Source organism: Lithobates pipiens, unplaced genomic scaffold (genome assembly GCF_037356315.1).
Source record: "Lithobates pipiens isolate NorthernLeopardFrog02 unplaced genomic scaffold, aLitPip1_a1.2 Scaffold_3, whole genome shotgun sequence".
Lineage (NCBI taxonomy): Eukaryota > Metazoa > Chordata > Amphibia > Anura > Ranidae > Lithobates > Lithobates pipiens.
Window position 1 is genome coordinate 254673816 of NW_027507790.1, and position 16927 is coordinate 254690742.

General features: G+C 42.1%; 1 protein-coding gene and 1 non-coding gene across 3 annotated transcripts in view; one reads left to right on the forward strand and one right to left on the reverse strand.

Moving 5' to 3' along the window:
• Window positions 1-16927, forward strand: part of LOXHD1 (lipoxygenase homology PLAT domains 1) — a 425609-nt gene that overhangs the window by 256207 nt on the left and 152475 nt on the right. For both annotated transcript variants that reach the window (XM_077463060.1, XM_077463059.1), the window contains exons 25-26: window positions 482-794; window positions 9738-9889. In XM_077463060.1, the coding sequence (XP_077319186.1) occupies window positions 482-794; window positions 9738-9889 (465 nt within the window). The remainder of the gene's footprint in view (window positions 1-481; window positions 795-9737; window positions 9890-16927) is intronic.
• LOC143941499 (U6 spliceosomal RNA) lies at window positions 14608-14710 on the reverse strand. Its single transcript, XR_013264190.1, has one exon. It is a non-coding gene; the product is annotated as a U6 spliceosomal RNA (small nuclear RNA).

Here is a 16927-nt window from a genome sequence, read left to right on the forward strand (position 1 = left end):
GTTGTGGAACCTCATTGTTCTTCTTAAATTATACCATCCTTGGTGTACAGAAGTCTGCATAGGTGTCTGTTTCTCAATTGAAATGTTTAAAAGTGTGAATTGTTATCAAACGACAGAGGTAGTGTTAAAACAACCATACCCCCTCTGTTTGGGTATGGTTGTTCTAGTTAGATGTAGATGGCCTGTTTCATACCTTCATCCTTTCCTTAGACATTCAACATCTACACATTTCATGGTGATTGGATGAAGAGGTCTATGCTACCTGTGTGGATATAAATGTTGGAGTATCTCCCTGACAGTCATGTGAAATGAAGAAGTGGCTTGGAGAAGCTACGAAATGTCTTCATCTTTACAAAACAAGTCCAGTTGAATGTAACAAATTACTTTTAGGTATACCATGACCTGAATGAATAAAAACCTTCACATATTTAATACTACTACATTTGCATCATCTTTCGTTTATTTTTTTCTGATACTGTAGATCGAAGCACTCGATGTTGGTAAAGTCCTCAAGCTCAGGATCGGTCATGACGGTAAAGGGCTTGGAGATGGCTGGTTTTTAGAATCAGTTGAGGTCCGGAGGGTTGAGGTAAAAATGGTCCCCGTCGAAAAACCCCCTGATAAGAAGAAGAAGACAAACAAGAAGAAGAAGCCTGATAAAGAGGAAGTGGAGTTGCAACCGAAGGAAGTAGTGCAGTCATACAAGTTTGAGTGTAACCGGTGGCTGGCTCGTGGGGAAGGCGATGGAGAGCTGGTGGTGGAACTTGTTCCTCAAAACACAACTGACCTGGAAGGTACATTACAGTAATCACTCCACAGATTTATACAATTGCGTTATTTATTGCTAATATTTTAGAATGTGTTATGCCTTTTCTAAGACTGCATTATCATTTTTTTTTCATACATTTTTATTGATTATTGACATAAAAAGAAAATAATAGCTGTTGCGGTTTCATATGATGAGTGAGAAGATTCACAGTATATAGAAGTATAAGGTAATATACAGTGCCTTGAAAAAGAATTCATACCCCTTGAAATTTTCCACTTGTCATGTTACAACCAAAATGGTAAATGTATTTTATTTGGGATTTTATGTGATAAACCAAAGCAGCACATAATTGTGAAGTGAAAGGAAAATGATAAATGGTTTTCAAATATTTTTACAAATAAATATGTAAAAATGTGGGGTGCATTTGTATAGCGCCCCCCGGAGTCAATACTTTGTAGAACCACTTTTTGCTGCAATTACAGCTGCAAGTCTTTTTGGGGATGTCTCTACCAGCTTTGCACATCTAGAGAGTGACATATTTGCCCATTCTTTGCAAAATAGCTCAAGCTCTGTCAGATTGGAACAGTCTGTGAACAGTAATTTTCAAGTCTTAATATAATGTGTTCCACCGGCGCAAAACAGATTCCAAATTTTTGTATTTTGTAATGCAAGCTATGCTACAGCTAATATTCACCATTAGACCAGTGAAAAAAAATTGAAAAAAAAAACTATTGTTTGTGTAACTGCGCTGGCCCTTTAAATCAAACAGTGTGTTATTATGCTAATGGTTTTCCATCAAAAACATATTTATACAAATAAAAATGACATATGTAGTTTAAAAAATAAAGTCCAAGTCAATTAATCCTCCATGCTGAACAAATGGTGACTTCCAAAACGATTGTGCTGGGATTGACCACCACCATTCAATCAATATGCTTACCAAAAAGCAGTAATAAACAAGCCTGTATGTAGCCTTTCTTTAGTCTTCCATGTGGGTAAATAGATATGTCTCCACCAAAATTCCAGACCACTCTCTCAAGCCTCCAGTTAATATATTTCTCAAAAAACTAAATTCCGTGCTTTAATAGTTTAAAAGGTCATATAAAAGATTTGCACTGACATGTATGTGTGCCTTGGAGCGGCACTGAGTCTCTCCAGCTTTCTAGTATTAGCCAGTAATGGCTGTGTGCTACTAGGAGCCGGCGTACGGTTCAAGCCTCGTTTTCAGTGCAGTACATTCAGCAGGAAATTACGTCGGCTTCGCACAACCAGCCTCAACGCGTTTTGCATAAATAATGCATCATCAGGAAGCTTCCTGATGACAATCACAGCACAATCGTTTTTGAAGTCACTATTTGTCCAGCACAGAGGATTAATTCACTTGGACTTTATTTTTGATACTACATACGTAAATTTTATGTGTATAAATGTGTTTTTGATGGAAAACCATTAGCATAACACACTGTTTGATTTAAAGGACCAGCACAGCTACACAAACAATAGTTTTTTTTTCTCAAGTCTTCAAGTCTTGCCACAGATTTTCAATTGGATTTAGGTTTGGACTTTGACTGAGCCATTCTAACACATGAATATGCTTTGATATAAGCCATTCAATTGTAGCTCTGGCTGTATGTTTAGGGTCGTTGTCCTGCTGGAAGATGAACCTCTGCCCCAGTCTCAAGTCATTTGCAGACTCTAACAGGTTCTTCTAAGATTGCCCTGTATTTGGCTCCATCCATCTTCCCATCAACTCTGACCAGCTTCCCTGTCCCTGCTGAACAAAAGCATCCCAGCAACATGATGCTGCCACCACCATGTTTCACGGTGGGGATGGTGAATTTAGGTTGATGCACAGTGTTAGTTTTCCACCAAATATAGCATTTTGCTTTTAGGCCAAAAAGTTACATTTTGGTCTCATCTGACCAGAGCACCTTCTTCCACATGTTTGCTGTGTCTCCGACATGGCTTCTTGCAAACTGCAAATGGGAGCTTTTATGACTTTCTTTTAACAATGGCTTTCTTCTTGTTATTTTTCCATAAAGACCAGATTTGTGGAGTGCACGACTAATAGTTGTCCCATGGACAGATTCTCCCACCTGAACTGTGGATCTTTGCAACTCCTCCAGAGTTACCATTGGCCTCTTGTCTGCTTGTCTGATTAATGCTCTCCTTGCCTTGCTTTTGAGTTTAGGTGGACGGCCATGTCTTGGTAGGTTTGCAGTTGTGCTGGATTGAACAGTGCTCCGTGAGATGTTCAAAGCTTGGGATATATTTTTTTATAACCTACCCCTGCTTTAGACTTCCCAACAACTTTATCCCTGACCTGTCTGGTGTGTTCCTTGACCTTCATTATGCCTTTTGTTCACTAAGGTTCTCTGACAAACCTCTGAGGGCTTCAAAGAACAGCTGTTTTTATACTGAGATTAAATTACACACAAATGGACTCTATTTACTATTTAGGTGACTTCTGAAGGCAATTGGTTCTACTATATTTTAGTTAGGGGTATCAGAGTAAAGGGGGCTGAATACAAATGCACGCCACACTATTCAAATTTATTTGTAGAAAATTTGGAAAAACATTTATAATTTTCCCTCCACTTCACAATTATGTTCCACTTTGTGTTGGTCTATCACATAAAATCCCAATAAAATACATTTACGTTATTGGTTGTAACATGACAAAATGTGGGAAATTTCAAGGGGGTGTGAATACTTTTTCAAGGCACTGTATGTTAATATGGAAAATTCAAACAATATTTGTACATCTATAATTAAAAATTAAAGAATCACATAAAATCTTAAATGGTTATTAACCAGTTCCCGACCAGCACACGCCGATGTACGTCGGCAGAATGGCACAGCAAGGCATATTGGCGTACAGGTACGTCCAATCTTTAATGCCACCCTGCCATCGCGAGCGCGCCGCCGGCGACAAGCTTGCATGCTGGTCGGGACCCCCATGAGTCTGGTCGCGAGTCCCGCGGACTCGATCGCCGCGGGCATACCCGCGATCATCTCACGGGGTGGCTAAAAGGAGAGATGCCGTTGTAAACAGCATCTCCCCGTTCTGCCTAGCAACAAGTGACGCTGATCTCTGCTCCATGTGATTGGAGCAGAGATCAGTGTTCACTAAATGAAAGCCCAGCCCCCAACAGTTAGTAACACGCCCCTAGGAACACTTAACCCATACACTGCCACCCCCTGGTTAACCCCTTCACTGTCAGTGTCATTTACGCAGGAATCACTGCATTTGTATAGCAGTGATTGCTGTATAAATGACAATGGTCCCAAAAATGTGTCAAAAATGTCCGATGTGTCCGCCATAATTTTGCAGTCACAATAAAAATCGCTGATCGCCGCCATTACTAGTAAAAAAAAATTATTAATAAAAATGCCAAATCCACTATTTTGTAAACGCTATAGCTTTTGCTCAAACCAATCAATAATTGCTTATTGCGATTTTTTTTTACCAAAAATATGTAGAAGAATACGTATCAGCCTAAACTGAGGGAAAAAATGTTTTTTTATATATTTTTGGGGGATATTTATTATAACAAAAAGTAAAAAATGATGCGTTTTTTCAAAATTGTCGCTCTATTTTTGTTTATAGCGCAAAAAATAAAAAACGCAGGGGTGATCAAATACCATCAAAAGAAAGCTTTATTTGTGGGAAAAAAAGTACGTCAATTTTGTTTGGGAGCCACGTCGCACGACCGCGCAATTGTCAGTTAAAGCGACGCAGTGCCGAATCGCAAAAAGTGGTCTGGTCTTTGGCCAGCAAAATGGTCCAGGGCTGAAGTGGTTAATACGAATCATTTATTTTAACCTATCTCTTTTTAGATTTTTATTTTTTCTAATACCGGAGGTAGGGATCCAAAATGAAAGAGAAATTAGGTTTGCAATACAAAGCTACCAAAACTACTATTTTGTAATATGTTTTTAAAAGAAAAGTTTACAATGATTTTGGTCACTTTTTTTCATTTTGAAGTTTCTAAACTTATGTTTTATATTTTTATTTAACATGGGAAAAAAAAAAACGATTATGTAGAATATCTCTGCAGTACATAAACATTTCCTTATGTGTTATCATTTAAAAAGCTGCAAGTACACAAAGATGACTATGGATTTCCCAGAACTCATTGTGCTCCTGACTTCCTGTTTGAGCTGACAACACCACTGCTGCACTGTTTCTTTTTAGGGTTGTCAGCAGGTCTGGGGCAGTGTTGAAATTTACTGGCACGGCCAAATTTTTACTGACTTACCCAAAAGAAAATCGGTTTTAAGTGCAAATTTCTGTATTTAAGCTATAAACAAGTACAATACTGTATGCAATTAGCAATGTGATTTAAGGTAGATATTACTCCATAACACCGGCACCACTCAACCCTTTAAGGAGTTTCTGATGCTGGGAGGCTGGCGGGGTTTATGATCACGTGACCGCTGTGATTGGCTGTCACAGTGATCACATGATCGAAAAGCTAGCAATCGGGAACTTTCTGGTAGGTGACGGCAACTTTGCCGGGAGTGCACAGTAGCAGCCATCAGCTTGTGCGGGTTTTTTTAGCCGGCGACCGACTTCAAAGTGAGAGTGATGCGGCAGCTCCATAGCTGCCGATCATTTTCACACTGCCGGCCACGCAGTTTCATATGCACCCTTTCCTGGCCAGTACAGCCAGGGGACACATCTAACCAAGCCGATCTGTGCTTGGTTAGATCTGGTGTGATGGGCAGGGGAGACTTTGAGGTCTATTAGACCCCTAATGTATCCATAAAGAGTATCTGTCACCTGCCCAATGCTATCAAATAGGGGTTTATTATTGATAGCAATCAAGTAAAAATAAAATTAAAAAATAAAATTAAAAAATATATTAAAATGAAAAAAACTTGCCGAAACCCTCCATTGCACAAATGCAAATGTAAGCCCAGGATGTGCACACGTATGTAAACCCCTGTCCCACAACATGTGTGACATATCGCCGCAAACATAGGAGTATGAACAATAATTCTAGCACAAGACCTCATAGTTAACTCTAAATTGATAAGCTGTAAAGGTGTAGAGCTGTAAAGGCTTTTAAAGCGTCACCTATGGGGATTTTTGAGCACTATTGTTTTTGGTGGTATCATGGACTTACACAATTACAATTTTAAGACATGGAATTTTTGGTATCTATTTAGTCGATGAAACCTCATCTTTTATATTTTAACCAAAAATTGTTATTATATGGTGTGGTTTTGCACAAAAACAAAAAAAATATTATATTTTTCCAGAAAATTTGCATTTAACCAGTTCAGCCCCGGACCATTTTGCTGGCTTAAGACCAGACCACTTTTTGCGATTTGGCACTGCGTCGCTTTAACTGACAATTGCGCAGTCATGCGACGTGGCTCCCAAACAAAATTTACGTCCTTTTTTTCCCACAAATAGAGCTTTCTTTTGGTGGTATTTGATCACCCCTGCTGTTTTTATTTTTTGCGCTATAAACAAAAATAGAGCAACAATTTTGAAAAAAATGCATAATGTTTTACTTTTTGTTATAATAAATATCCCCCAAAATATATATATAAAAAAAAAAATTTTCCCTCAGTTTAGGCCGATACGTATTCTTCTACATATTTTTGGTAAAAAAAAAATCGCAATAAGCGATTATTGATTGGTTTACGCAAAAGTTATAGCGTTTACAAAATAGGGGATCGTTTTATGGCATTTTTGTTAATAATTTTTTTTTACTAGTAATGGCGGCGATTAGCGATTTTTATTGTGACTGCGACATTGTGGCGGACACGTCGGACATTTTTGACACATTTTTGGGACCATTGTCATTTATACAGCAATCAATGCTATACAAATGCATTGATTCCTGTGTTAATGACACTGGCAGTGAAGGGGTTAACCAGGGGGTGGCAGTGTAGGGGTTAAGTGTTCCTAGGAGCGTGTTACTAACTGTGGGGGGCTGGGCTTTGTGTTAGTGAACACTGATCTCTGCTCCAATCACATGGAGCAGAGATCAGCGTCACTTGTTGCTAGGCAGAATGGGAAGATGCTGTTTACAACAGCATCTCTCCGTTCAGCCGCCTCGTGAGACGATCACGGGTATCCCCACGGTGATCGAGTCTGCGTGACCCACGACTGGACTCACGGGGGTCCCGACCGGCACACGAGCGTGCCGCCGGCGGCGCGCACATGATGGCAGGGCGGCATTTAAAAATGGACGTACCTGTACGCCAATATGCCTACCCCTGCCATTCTGCCGACATACATCGGCGTGCGCCGGTCGGGAACTGGTTAATAAACAGTTGCGCAAATATCATGTGAAACAAAAACTTCTGTCACCTTTTTATTTTACAGGGCCTCTGCTTTCATATATAATGTTCTGGGGGGTTTAAGTAATTTTATTGCCAAAAATTACGATTTTTACATGTATGCAACAAATAAAATAAAAAAATGCTCTGAAGCCGGACTGGTTAATAGGAATGCAGAGAGGCTGGCAGGAACATCAGGGGTTTAACACAAAGGAAGCAATATAAAGAGAACAGGATATTTAAAACAGTATAACACAATGTGGCTTGTCCTTGTGGTCCCGCCATGGTATTTATGAATTTACTAAAAATTGAAAAATTGTGCAAAAAGCAATGAACGGGGTCAGCAGCACTCAAACATCTAAATACTGGACTGAAGTAAACTATCAAAAAATTGTGTGCTATCCCTTTAGAGGTGAACAAATAAAAAAAAAAAAGCGAATAATTGCAAAGAGAAAACATATAAGTACATATATTTAGTACAGAGATTTTCTGCATAATATATTTTTTTTTTTTGCCCCATGTTAAATAAAAATATAAAACATACCTTTAGAAACTTCAAAATGAAAAAAAAAAAGTAACCAAAATTATTGTAAACTTTTCTTTTAAAAACATATTACAAAGTAGTAGTTTTGGTAGTTTTGTATTGCATAACCTAATTGCTCTTTCATTTTTGATTCCTTAGAAAAAATAAAAATATAAGCGATATAGGTTAAAATAAATGATTCTTATTAATAACCATTTAGGATTTTTTTTGATTCTTTAATTTATTCATATTTAATAATTAAGATTTATATTTAATTATAAATGTACAAATACTGTTTGAATTTTCCAAAATAATATACAGTGCCTTGAAAAAGTATTCATACTCCTTGACATTTTTCACATTTTGTCATGTTACAACCAAAAACAACTAAGGCTTGAGAGTGCAAAACCAGACTCACTATTGCATAGAAACCAATCAGCTTCCAGGTTTTACTGCCAAAGCTTAATTGAACAAGCTAGAAGCTAAGTTAGAAGCTGATTGGTTTCTATATAGGAGCGAGCCTGCTTTTGCACACTCCAACATTAGTAAATAAACCCTACAACGTCATAAGAATAAGGAGGCAAACAGAGGCAACATTTCCGTAATACTGCAAGGAAAAGTTTAATAAATTTACAGACAGGTACTCACAAATAGAAGAGAGGCATGCGCTTATAGCACTACTGCACTCAGCCAGCAAGCGTGATGGCATCACCACTACCTCCACCCAATGCGTACCGTCGTAATAGACATTGTCAGGGGACCAAACTTGCAGTATATGTTTTCTGTTTGAATCTATTTTTTATTTGTTCACCTCTAAAGGGATAGCATTCCATTTTGATATAATAAATTATTTGTTAGTTTATCTGTCGATTACCTGTGATGGTGTTAGGGGATCCATGCTGATTGAGGCTTGTGGAGTTGATTATTCCTTATGCGCTGCTGATCTCCTTTAGTCTGGAGATTGTATACACTGTATATCCTGTAAGGAGTTTTGGCACACTTTTGGTGTAACTCACAGTACCAGACACTGGTGTGGAGTGGATTCAGGCTCATCACATTTATATGATTTAGGATCCTAAGGATTTCACATATGAACTTTTTTCTATTCACATTTAAAGGGATATGCACCTGCATTATATTGTTTTGTTTACGCTGAATTTTTTATAGCAGAATTATTTGAGACTGTGTTTTAATTCTCAATTATTTTTTCAATTATTCAGAATCATTCGATTCTGATACTTCTGTAAATTGCCACTGAATTAAAGGGATAGCTGACCTATCACGTGTTTTTTACTAAAATGTTAGTTGCCCGGTTGTGATACTGATCCAATATTTTCAGTACTTTCTCAGTCACTGAATTTCTTAGGAACTACGATTTTACTTTGACTTGCCTTGTTGCTGGCTTGTGACTTAGGAAACATTAAGACAGACACAGCCAGGCAACTAGCATTTTCAGAAGCAATTCAGAAATGGTTGCCTCCATGCATTCTTCTGTACAGGTTTCTTTGAAGTGGGGCAGATAAGAGCAGAGGACCCCGGCAGCCGCACATCAGAACAAGACCGTCTGTGTGTAGACATGTGGCAGTCTCAGCCTGGACCCCCGCCAGGCCACGACCCAACGTGTTTCACTGCGCCCACTGGAGCTTACTTATGGGGGACTCATGAGTAAGCTTTAGTGGGTGGAGTGAAACACGTTGTGGGCGTGGCCTGGTGGAGGTCCAGGCTGAGACTGCCACTTGTCTACACACAGCAGGTCTTGTTCTGATATGCGGCTCCCAGAATTCTCTGCTCTTATCTGTCATTGTCTGGAGCGTGGGTGGGCTCCTTCCCAGCCAGAACTAATAGCAGCAGGCACAGGACTTCACTTCCTAGCAGCCTGAGCGACTCACATACATACAGTGGTTTCTAAGTGAAGCTGGGGGTTATTCAAGATAATTTGTGGACCCAAAACCTATTCATTATGGTCTGCCTTTCCCTTAATTCCGTGAGCGTTTGTAAAAGTTACTAAGACAGGTATATACAATATGTTTACTGCTAACACGATGAGGATCTGCTTTTTTTCTCCGGTCTCACCAATCACTGATGCTAGTTGCCTCTTCATCTGCCTGTTGGCGTTGGACTAATATTAAGTTGGATCTTTTCCAGAGAACACCTATGAGGTTCACGTATTCACCGGCAGTGTCTGGGGAGCTGGCACTGATGCCAATGTGTTCATTACGATTTATGGAGAAATTGGAGACACTGGTGAACGCCAGCTGAGAAAATCCAACCACCTCAACAAGTTTGAGAAATCACAGGTATTATTTATGTGTGAAATGGTACGGTTTAAAGCAGAACTCATGTAAACTTATCAAAAAAAAAGAGAAAACCCTCTCATCCCTGCAATGGTGATGGTATCTGGCAGTGGCGGCTGGTGAAGTTTTTCATAAGCCCCACCCGTTATAGAATCCACCAACTCCGTCCCCTGTAGTACATCATATACAAGGCTCTACATTATACACAGGGCTCTATACTTCATATACCAGGCTCTACATTATAGACAGGGCTCTGTACATCATATACCAGGCTCTACATTATACACCAGGTTCTAATGACACATCAATATGTCTGACAGCCCAGCCACACTCCTCGTTCACCAGAGAAAAAAAAACAGGAAACACAAAAAAGATGCTCAGGAAACAGCAATAGGCAGAGGTCACCGCAGACAATGAAGTACAAGAAAGCCTAATAAAATAAAACAAATACAGTCATCACATTTAGTGACTGCAATAATGCAATATCTTACATGTTTGCCTTTGGTGGTGGGATCAGAGGGATGGCGATGATCAGAGACAGAGGGATGGAGGTGGGGTGGGGAGTTGGATCAGTGGTGGGTGGGATGGGATCAGGGACAGAGGGATGGATCAGGGACAGAGTGGTGGTGGGATGGATCAGGGACAGGGGGATGGTGGGTGGGATGGATCATGGACAGAGGTATGGGTGGGTGGGATGGATCAGGGACAGAGGGATGGGTGGATGGATCAGGGACAGAAGGATGGTGGGATGGATCAGGGACAGAGGGATGGGTGGGTGGGATGGATCAGGGACAGAGGGATGGATGGGTGGGATGGATCGGGGACAGAGGGATGGATGGGTGGGATGGATCGGGGACAGAGGGATGGATGGGTGGGATGGATCAGGGACAGAGATATGGTTGGTGGGATGGATCAGGGACAGAGAGATGGTGGGTGGGATGGACCAGGGACAGAGAGATGGTAGGTGGGATGGACCAGGGACAGAGAGATGGTAGGTGGGATGGATCAGGGACAGAAGGATGGTGGGATGGATCAGGGACAGAGAGATGGTGGGTGGGATGGATCAGGGACAGAGATATGGTTGGTGGGATGGATCAGGGACAGAGAGATGGTGGGTGGGATGGACCAGGGACAGAGAGATGGTAGGTGGGATGATCAGGGACAGAAGGATGGTGGGATGGATCAGGGACAGAGAGATGGTAGGTGGGATGGATCAGGGACAGAAGGATGGTGGGTGGGTGGGATGGATCAGGGACAGAGAGATGGTGGGTGGGATGGATCAGGGACAGAAGGATGGTGGGTGGGTGGGATGGATCAGGGATCAGGGACAGAGAGCTGGTGGGTGGGATGAATCAGGGACAGAGGGATGGTGGGTGGGGGGGATGGATCAGGGATCAGGGACAGAGAGATGGTGGGTGGGATGAATCAGGGACAGAGAGATGGTGGGTGGGATGAATCAGGGACAGAGGAATGGTGGGTGGGTGGGATGGATCAGGGACAGAGGGATGGTGGGTGGGTGGGATGGATCAGGGATCAGGGACAGAGAGCTGGTGGGTGGGAGGAATCAGGGACAGAGGGATGGTGGGTAGGGGGGATGGATCAGGGATCAGGGACAGAGAGATGGTGGGTGGGATGAATCAGGGACAGAGGGATGGTGGGTGGGTGGGATGGATCAGGGACAGAGAGCTGGTGGGTGGGATGAATCAGGGACAGAGGGATGGTGGGTGTGTGGGATGGATCAGGGATTAGGGACAGAGAGCTGGTGGGTGGGATGAATCAGGGACAGAGGGATGGGTGGGTGGGGGGAGGCTTCATATGGGCTGTGTGTTTCACAAGAGCCTCCACTGACACTGCCAAACCGAGACACAGCAACACCAGTGGAGCGCTTGTACACAGTGCACTTAAGGACTTTTTTTCAATTTTTTTTTTTTTAAAGGGCCATTTGAAAAAAAAAATTTTTTTTTTTTCAATTTTTTTTTTTTTGTGACTGCCTGGAGGGGGGCACTGGTATCTGGTCTTCTATACTGCTGAGCAGGGCTGGATCAAGAGTATCATGGGCCTGGTGCTGAGGATTTGGGTGGGCCTTTTTATGGAAAATACAATTTTTTGTTAAAACAAATTTAATTAAATTGGGGGAGGGGTGAGAGAGAGAAAGAGGGGGGGTGAAAGAAAGGTGGAGTAAAAGAGAGAGTGGGGTAAGCGAGAGAGAGGGTGAGTAAGAGAAAGGGTGCTTTTGAGTAGCAGGGTGTCAGAAACCATGAAATCATACCGAGACAGAAGTACAGTTAAATCACACTTGTTTAATAATAAAAGTAAATAGAACAAACGTAGTCAAAACATAGACAAAGTTCAGGAACCGGAACGGATAGTCAGACAAGCCAAATGTCACGGAGCTGGAGATGAGCATAGTAAAACAGCAAGCAGGATCTGGAGCCAGAAGGGATGTCAGCCAAGCAAGTCTTCTAACAGGAATGCAGGAGAGCGTCTCTGTGATTGTTGACCAAGACGAAGGCAGAGCTTCTCTGGGCTGGACAGCTTAAGTAGGCAGGACTGACAAGCAGGATATCATCAACAGCTGAGTAACTGTGGAGAGAGATGGGAGTTGGCAATTAGCCGAGAGCTGAGCGGCCAGCTCAGAGAAGGAAGGGCTGAGCCCAGTCCTGACACAGGGGAGTTTGACATGCCTATGAATGCACATGCAATTTACATATCAATGCAGCTGCTATTTACTTATAAATCATGTGTACATTGCACACAGAGCAGAGCTGGGCAGCATTAATGACTCACTGTGCTGGGCCTATGTTAAGGTAGAGGTCTTTGTGTGACCAAAGAATGGTGTCGGCATCATATCCTGATGCCACTCTCAGCAGCAGGGCCGAATTAACATAGGGGCTATTGGAGCTGCAGCACCAGACCCCTACCTTAATATAGGCCCAGCCCAGTGAGTCACTTTCACTTTAAGCATCAATAAATCACTGCTCATTTAAAAATGTAGTTTTTTATAAACTTTTTTTGTTATTGATCCATGTTCTCCAGGACATTACCCGGACCCCCATAACCACTGTATGCCCAATTACTAACCCTAATGGGCACTTTTGATTTTTGACGTTCGGGTCCCATAGACTTTAATGGGGTTTGTTATTTGGTTGCCGACTTTCACGATGTTCGAAAGTTCTGGTGCAAACCGAACTGGGGGGGGGGGGGGGGGGCGTTCAGCCCATACCTATTAGTCAGTCTGCTATAACAATATAAGGAATAGATTTCACTGCAGTTCTAAATTTGCCTTTGTGCAATATAAATTTGCAGCTTCTTTTAGTAAGGATCATTCATTGGTATATGAACACGGACCAACTAGCTATAAAAGCTGGCAGGACTTCTGGAATTCTCCCAACCATAACTCTTTCAAAATCCCTTATTGATATCTGATACAATAGGGAAAGAGTGCTGTATTTAGCAGTTGTTTCTATATGTGTGTGTGGCCATCTTTTGGAGGCAATTGTGAGTAATGAAGTTAAAGCGGGACTCCACTTTCTCAATCAACATTGATTATTTTTAATCCTTATGCTGCTAGCATTATTAAATAGATAGTAATAGAAAGTCATATTTACTTGTTTTAGACTTGTTTGTACATTTCTTCAGTCACTTACTGCTTTCTAGGTCTAGGCAAATTATGTTATTCATTTCAGGAGGGGAGGAGGGTTTTTCTCAGCTAAGCGCAGCCCCCTATCTGCATGCCTGAGCTAAGGACAGATGGATTTCAGAAATGCAACATGTATCATTTGCCCTTAGATTGCCATGGCCAGAAATGCTAGGGGGTGTTTTTCAAAGTGATTTCTCAGCAAAATAAAGCACAGAGATATGGATAGTGGGGTTTACTTTTGAATATTATAAATTAAAGTGGTGTTTCCGCCCAAAAAAAAAAAAAATATGAGTGAAATTCTCCAAAAAAAAAAAAAAAAAAAATTAGATTTTTTTTTCATTTTAACACACCTCTAAATGCCTGTTGCTAGGGGGTCCCTCGTAGTTTGCCTCCTTCAGTGCCCGGGGCACCTGACGTCACTTCCCCTCGGCGCAGTCAGTCATCTGGGACACATGACAGGTCCCAGATGACTGCGCAGTGGGTGCCCCGGCTGTGGCTTCACTGTGGATGCCCACAGTAAGAATGCCGGCACCGCCAAGCGGAGGGGGGAGGGCGAGCGAAGCTTCGTTCCCCCGCATCGCTGGACCCTGGGACAGGTAAGTGTCCAATTTTTAAAAGTCAGCAGCTGCAGTATTTGTAGCTGCTGACTTTTAATTTTTTTTTTTTTTAAGGGGCACCCCACTTTAATTAGCATTTTTGGTTTCTGGTGCTCAGATGCAGTGTAGTTCTATTTTAACATTGGATTTCAGGAAAACAGCTAAGTACACAATAAAATACATATTTGGGAATTGTTTTCTTGCCATAGGATATGCAATTCTGTTTAGGTAGTGTTGTGATCCAGACAGCAAAGCTGCTGACTAGGGATGAGCGCAGGCATTTTCGGATCCTAGTCCCAACCCACCTGAGCAATCCTGCCAGGAATCCGTCACTGCACACCGCCAATCATGACCCGGGAAATGCCTTACTGCTTATGATTGGAGGTGTGCAGTGATGGCTTCCTGGCAGGATTGCTCTGGGAGGTTGGGACTAGGTTTTGGACCCCTGAGCCCATCCTTACTGCTGACCTCATATCATTTCCACTGCAGGTAAAGTATAAATATGGAATGTGAATGTCATCCTTGCGCAGGGGCCATGCTAATCTTCTCTGTAGCGTTCCAATTTCAGTATATGTGCTGCCAAAGCAGTTACGGTATAACGGGGTCGGGGTGGATTAGAACACCTGGCAGTTTTTATTGCTCTCTGTGCCCCCAATAGGGAGATTCATCCTCTCTATTTTCCCTGTTTGCCATTATCCCTGAAAGTGAAAGTAAAAGAAAATCCCAACTTTTGGGGTGTCCCCAAAAAAGTAATAGAAGGCAAAACTTCCAATGGGGACATTGATTCTTGTGACCTGGGGGACCCAAGGGATTTCCTTACTTGCAAGGACTTGTAACTTCCTGGTATGACCATGTGACAGGAAGAGAAATCTCCCCAATGGGACACAGATGGCAAAAAAAGATATTTTACAGGGGTTATAACCCTCCCGTACTCTATCCAAAATGAAAAAAAAAGTTTTGCCTTTAGTTATACTTTAACTGCTTAAGGACCGCCTCCTGCACATACAGTATACCTCAGCAGAATGGCACGGCTGGCACAATCACGTACCTGTACGTGGCTCTTTAACTGCCCAGGCGGTCCTGAGCTCCGTTACCATGGCCGCGGGACCAGCGGACCTGATCGCCGCTGGTGTCCCGCGACTGGGTCACAGAGCTGAAGTACAAGGAGAGGTCTGTGTAAACAAACCTCTCCCCGTGCTTCCTACAGTGGCTGTCACCGATCGTCTGTTCCCTGTTATAGGGAAAGACGATCAGTGACATCACATGCCAGGCCACGCCCCCTACAATAAAAAAAACACATAACGTCACACATAACCCCTCCTCGCCCCCTAGTGGTTAACTCCTTCACTGCCAGTGTCATTTACACAGGAATCTAAGGAATTTAAATAGCACTGATTGCTGTATAAATGACAATGGTCCCAAAAATTTGTCAAAAATGTCCGATGTGTCCGCTATAATAAAAATCGCTGATCGCCGCCATTACTAGTAAAAAAAAATATTAATAAAAATGCTATAAAACTATCCCCTATTTTGTAAATGCTATAACTTTTGCGCAAACCAATCAATACAGTGGTGTGAAAAAGTGTTTGCCCCCTTCCTCATTTCTTGTTCCTTTGCATGTTTGTCACACTTAAGTGTTTCGGAACATCAAACCAATTTAAACAATAGTCAAGGACAACACAAGTAAACACAAAATGCAATTTGTAAATATAGGTGTTTATTATTAAAGGTGAAAAAAAATCCAAACCATCATGGCCCTGTGTGAAAAAGTGATTGCCCCCCTTGTTAAAACATACTATAACTGTGGTTGTCCACACCTGAGTTCAATTTCTCTAGCCACACCCAGGCCTGATTATTGCCACACCTGTTCACAATCAAGGCATCACTTAAATAGGAGCTGTTTGACACAGTAAGGTCCACCAGAAGATCCTTAAAAGCTACACATCATGCCGAGACCCAAAGAAATTCAGAAACAATTGAGAAAGAAAGTAATTGAGATCTATCAGTCTGGAAAGGGTTATAAAGCCATTTCCAAAGCTTTGGGAATCCAGCGAACCACAGTGAGAGCCATTATCCACAAATGGCGAAGACATGGAACAGTGGTGAACCTTCCCAGGAGTGGCCGGCCGCCCAAAATTACCCCAAGAGCGCAGCGACGACTCATCCAAGAGGTCACAAAAGACCCCACAACAACGTCCAAGGAACTGCAGGCCTCACTTGCCTCAGTTAAGGTCAGCGTTCATGCCTCCACCATCAGGAAAAGACTGGGCAAAAATGGCCTGCATGGCAGAGTTCCAAGGAGAAAACCACTGCTGAGCAAAAAGAACATCAAAGCTCGTCTCAATTTCTCCACAACACATCTTGATGATCCCCAAGACTTTTGGGACAACATTCTGTGGACCGATGAGACAAAAGTGGAACTCTTTGGAAGGTGTGTGTCCAAGTATATCTGGCGTAGAAGGAACACTGCATTTCATAAAAAGAACATTATACCAACAGTAAAATATGGTGGTGGTAGTGTGATGGTCTGGGGCTGTTTTGCTGCTTCAGGACCTGGAAGACTTGCCGTGATAAAAGGAACTATGAATTCTGCTGTCTACCAAGAGATCCTGAAGGAGAATGTCCGACCATCTGTTCGTGTACTCAAGCTGAAACGAACTTGGGTTCTGCAGCAGGACAATGATCCTAAACATACCAGCAAGTCCACCACCGAATGGCTGAAGAAAAACAAAATGAAGACTTTGGAGTGGCCTAGCCAAAGTCCTGACCTGAATCCTATTGAGATGTTGTGGTATGACCTTAAAA